The sequence below is a fragment of the Opisthorchis viverrini genome (assembly GCF_000715545.1).
Source record: "Opisthorchis viverrini unplaced genomic scaffold opera_v5_27, whole genome shotgun sequence".
In the NCBI taxonomy this organism is placed as follows: Eukaryota; Metazoa; Platyhelminthes; class Trematoda; order Opisthorchiida; family Opisthorchiidae; genus Opisthorchis; species Opisthorchis viverrini.
The window spans coordinates 1,367,621-1,372,820 of NW_008751682.1; the positions used below are offsets into that span (position 1 = coordinate 1,367,621).

The following is a 5,200-nucleotide window of genomic DNA, read 5'->3' on the forward strand; positions in this document are numbered from 1 at the left end:
ACGAGTACGCGGTTCTTACTGCTGACAATGATGATAATGAATGGTCGTGTCTCTTTTACCAAAGGCTTTCGAGTTGTGTGCCAAGTTTCAGAAGACTTCCAATGTCTGTACGAACTAGACTGTTTTCGTTTGCTGAGACGATATCCATCCAACTGCACGAAGCTGGCCTCTGTGTGCCAAAATTATGGGTACTGATATCGAAGCTCATTCAGAAAACAACCGCAGGTGAGCAAATCCCAGATTGTGTATTATTAGCTGACAATGACCTGTGTTCTTCAAATTTCTCGGTGCTGACCTTCAAGCAGCGAGTTTTTATTTTTCCCAAACAAGCCCTCTTTTGGTCACTACGTATACAATATACTGTTGCATTTTTCCTGCGGATCGCATGCGAAAAACCCTATTTGAATGCTACGTTGCTTCCCTGATGACTTATCCGGACACATGACGGCGTCTGAAACGCTCCAGTTACTCAAGCCTAGCGAATAGCTATTAGTCGTATGTTAGTCACAATTTTGGTCTTAGGGGAACAGATTATTTTGAATCGGATAAGAACAGTAAGCGACGCCGTATATGATGACTTATACGCCAAATGGCTGAACATAAGCAGTGTCCTGTCCCGATCAGTAAATAAATTTCTTAAATAAACATAGATCATCAGCAAATGGTGATTTACCATAAAGTGGATTAACCCAAAACTACTCATCCATATAATTCAAGAAAATACCGCCACTTCTCATGCATATGGATCTTGCAGGGATCACATAGCGTTTTCCGGGGATGTCCAGCGGGACATATCCTATGCCCGTTCTCCTGTCGATTGCGTAAAGCCTTACGATCACCAAAGCAAACACATGGTTCTCTGTTCTTTAAACGTTGTTACTGCTCTTAACTAACTCGATAGGATAGTACTTATTGAGTAGCTGCTTGGGAACTACTTTGGACATACCTTGTTCCTTTTGGGTCATTTATTTGATAATCGGAGAGATATGTACAGAGTGGAAGCGGTGACAGCGAATTAATTTTAAAACGCGTTTTGACACTTGAAGCGACTGTCTGCAGCTCGCTCCAAGCACTGTAATAAAAATTTCTCTTATGCCACCGTTTGTGGAAACTACTTCTCCGTGAAATGAACGTCATCTGCGCGTGAAGATAAATTACAGTCCTAAGTTGACATTCTTTTAAGTACCCTGATGCGTGGTAAACGTATGAAGTAATTACTTCTCCTGAGAATTTGTTGGATTACTTCCCTCTAAACTCATGTAAAGACAGTAATTAGCATGCAACTAAGCTATTTTTCGACCTGTCATGACACGACTCCACGTAAGACATACTTCCTACAATATAGTGGTTATCACCTACGCATTTCCATTCCCGGTCAAGTGTGTGAAGTGTTTAATAAGGATAGTGCTTAATAACTGCAAAAAATGGGGTGAAATTTAAGACAATCGATGGGTTGATTTTCAGAACTAGGCTAGGGGCCATAGTCGTCGTTGGCTGCGAGAAATCTTCAGGCTTTTGGGGATGACTAGGCTCAGCTTGTACGCCAACCCAAGCGTGATCGTGAGCCATGTCTTATCAACTCTGAATTTACTTTCAGTCAAATCAGTTATCAGCATATCGGCTGCGTTGATCGCGTTCAATCGCTTCACATAAGTGGCTGGAGGCTTCCAGAATGATTGAATAACTGAGCATGAAGAAGTTTTGGAGTTCTGATCCTGTGAATGGAGTCACTGTATACTGCAAAGCCGTGAAAGCTATTTCATTCTTATTCGAAGTCACCAGCAATACGCAATTAACGAGAATCCATGGTTTCGAACACGCGACCTTCCGCCTAGTAGTTTGAACATTTCACCGTTCAACCACGAGCAGCTGATCAGTAGTATGATTAACTCGCACTCAGACACGGCATAAACCCACACGTTTTTCGGTAAAAAAGTCCACATCACGTGGCCACATATGTTGAACGGCTCCTCGAGTGACGACTTCTCAAATGGAAGCTTCACTCGTCGTGTGAATTATATTCCCATCTGAGCTACTGATAGACTGATGGTAGTGTGAGGAAATTTTGGAATTCTGGCGGAAATCTCATCCTGTAGGTGCGGCCAAACTATGGTAGGAACCCGAATATCGCTGTACAGCTTTTCATCCTAATTGAGGATCATCAAGCTTGAGCATCTCACGAAACTCCACGGAGTCTGACTGAAACACTAAAAATAGATTTCCAGGGTGTCTTGTACTCAATCTTTGTCGAAGAACTAACCGTCATCATTAAGCATTACCTAGCCGGCGTTTTCACAGTGTGTGCAATGATTTGGAAGCACTTTTGGTAGTGAACAGGCAGTCATCAGAACACGCTGGTTATGTTTCACAACTGTATCGCAGTAATGGATTCACTACTAAACTGTATTCTGCGCTGTTTACTGAAAAATGTCATATCGTTACCAAAGTTGTCGATCCTAATTAGAAGCACCATAAGCTTTGAAGTCCTCGGGCAAATTTCTCCGGTGGTGTTTCCGTCATATGCTTACCGAAGAACTCTGTTCATAGGCGGGTCCCGGCATCTCAAAAACCATGAACCATTTTAGTATTGTGACTGCTTGTCTTGACGAGCAGCCCATAATAAGAGGGTGGGTGACCTTAGTTAGGTCATTTGTTATAGTTTCTGTTCAGATCCAGCTGACAAGATTTTCCTTGATTTCTCTGGGTTATTGATTAGCCCTGATATTTTGCTTTTGCTAACTGACTAGTCATCTTTTTGAAAACCTTTTGGTCCTTTTGGATAAGTATATTATCATCGTTAAATTTTGAACAGGAAATTGTGCGAATTGTGCACAAATTTCGGAGCACAGATATATCATGCCTTGAAGTTATCTTACTGAAAGTTCCACCGTGTTTTTCCCAAATTTAAAAAAAAACCGTAAAAGCATGTCACTGGGTCTCACAAAGACAGAAGTAATGTGACACGTAAGAAACTTTGCCCTCAACATTCGTGTTCCTGTACTTGGGTGGACCACAGATTTACAGTTTTTCCTCTGAAAATGGCCGTTAAAATACAGAACCGTTTGCAGCCAAGCCAAGCTAAAGGCAATTAAAAACGGAAAAACCACTTACATTACATTTTAGGTGGTGTCCGGGTACAGAAATTATAAAAAAATGAATAACGAAGGAATTCTTTTCAGTAGCTCATTATCAGACTGGGTCTTACACAAAGCTTAATAAAGCATTCGTCCACAAGCGAATAATTGATGGAAACAATAGGTCAGATGAAGCAAAATAGGGGTCAACTGACCACAGTAACAATGGATCGAAGAAGTCGTTTGGGTCAAGTGTTGTGCGAAGTTTATTGCGGATGTATGATAGTACCCAGTTTATTTTAAGGCACGTGACTTCTACGCCATTGTGGTCAAGCTAGGGCAAACGTGACGGATACAGAGCTCTGGTTTGAGAAAGCGGACTGTGACATTCGATTTTAATCAACATCTGCGTTCTTACCAGTCTTGGAATTTTTAGATTGACTCCCTACATAATTCTGCATGTGATGTCCTATAACTATCGGATGGACCAAAACCTAACTGTAGCGTCGTATGGGATCTTTCGTCAGCCCAAATTGAATATGCTCAGATATTTTCATAAAGAAAACTACTCACAAAGTTGCTGAAAACTCTTCGAGAACCCACGACCGGTTTCGCCCTTCTTGGGTTTCATCGGGTAGGCGCAGCCTCCGAGGTCCAGATGTTCCTTTGTACAACACACTTGGATCGTGTAGGGGACTCTACAGGAGTAACTTGACGAAGCAGTCAGACTCTCAATAGTTGTCTAAATCTGAGGAACTGCTGAAGAAGATACGTTGGATGACCAATTAAAATATGCATTAAACGATCTTCTTGAGATTCTGTGCGAACTAGTTTCTAAAAATCTTTTTTTGTATTACAGACACAGACAGGTAGAATACAGCGATACCACGGTGGTTACATCTCTTTCGTTTGGTGCCGTACATTCTCCTAAGAAACCAGGTAAATTTGGTATACAGACCTCCATAGACTGTTCCAAAAGTGCAGGTTTCTTTATGCGCCCCGTTTTTATGAGAAATAATAATGAAGGAATGTGTTTCTCCAAGTGCTTCCAAAATAAACATAAAGTCTGTCGTTGACTCAAATACTGACAGATTTTGGTCTACGAAAATTCCTGTAAACTTTCAGAGATCTTACCGTGATGACTGTATTGCTTTCTAGCTGTATCATAAATGTATCAGCTAGAATCAAACACAGGATACCTTCGTGGTGAATCCCAGTAACTGCGAGTAAAGTGTACCGTTAAATGGGAGCTGTACCTTCTTCGAGCAGATAAATTAGGGTTCCTGTGCATACGTTGTGCTCTGAGTGACACACAGAAATTCTATGATTTCTGGTGAAGGTATGCCGGTGGATGCTGAAGAACCATCCAATGAAAACAGTGGAATTCTGCAGCTGAAAATCGTCTTTACACTTGGTACAGTAAAAAGTGCCTTTTAAGCCGTACTCGTCAGTACAGTCGCGCGTAATTATTGGGCCTTTCTATGAGAACTGTACACATCAGAGATGGGGTAAGTTTTACGTGAGTGGGATATTCGATTCTGTCTTTGAAACTGCAGGAAATGTATGTCGCTATTCTACCGTACATTTCAGGGTTGTGGCTAAGCGTTGTTCTGCAGTGTTTGTAGGATCTTCCTCGTCAGACAACAGTAGAACTCCGGAGCGTCACAAAGTAGTAAGACTATCTTGTTTATACATTCTCTGCAGTAAGACAAAATAAAGTAACTACCTTCATCTCATTTGCACATAATTAATCTCATGTTCCGCTTGAGCTGTCTACAAGCAATACGATGTTATTTAGTTTTCAAATGCTTGTTAGCCAAGCCTATGCTAAATAAGAAACTCCGCGACGCACTCAGGCAACTCCAACAGATATTTCAGTGGGACTCGCGAAAGAGAACCGGTCATCATCATCATCATCATTGTCAGCAGTAAGAACCGCGTACTCGTCGTACAGTGGTTGTAGCTGCCGCAGTTTCATTCACCGATGATTGGGGTCAGGTAGCTGCGCATTGCATGCGCGAGCTGGAAAATTGGTGCATAAATCCAGCACTGTCAGTGGGCTGTCAAGTGGAGGGGTTGGAAAAGGAGCTATGCATTGAAGGCAATAGCTTGGATCCACGAGCGCC

General features: G+C 41.9%; 2 protein-coding genes across 2 annotated transcripts in view; one reads left to right on the forward strand and one right to left on the reverse strand.

The window, feature by feature from the left end:
- Nucleotides 1-5,200, reverse strand: part of T265_02210 (hypothetical protein) — a gene marked incomplete at both ends in the record, with an annotated part of 61,688 nt that overhangs the window by 26,880 nt on the left and 29,608 nt on the right. The gene's annotated exons all lie outside the window — the stretch shown is intronic.
- The window catches only part of T265_02211 (hypothetical protein), a gene marked incomplete at both ends in the record, with an annotated part of 45,697 nt that overhangs the window by 18,450 nt on the left and 22,047 nt on the right, over nt 1-5,200 (forward strand). The window contains one exon of the mRNA XM_009166399.1: nt 3,934-4,013. Coding sequence (XP_009164663.1) covers nt 3,934-4,013 — 80 coding nt within the window. The remainder of the gene's footprint in view (nt 1-3,933; nt 4,014-5,200) is intronic.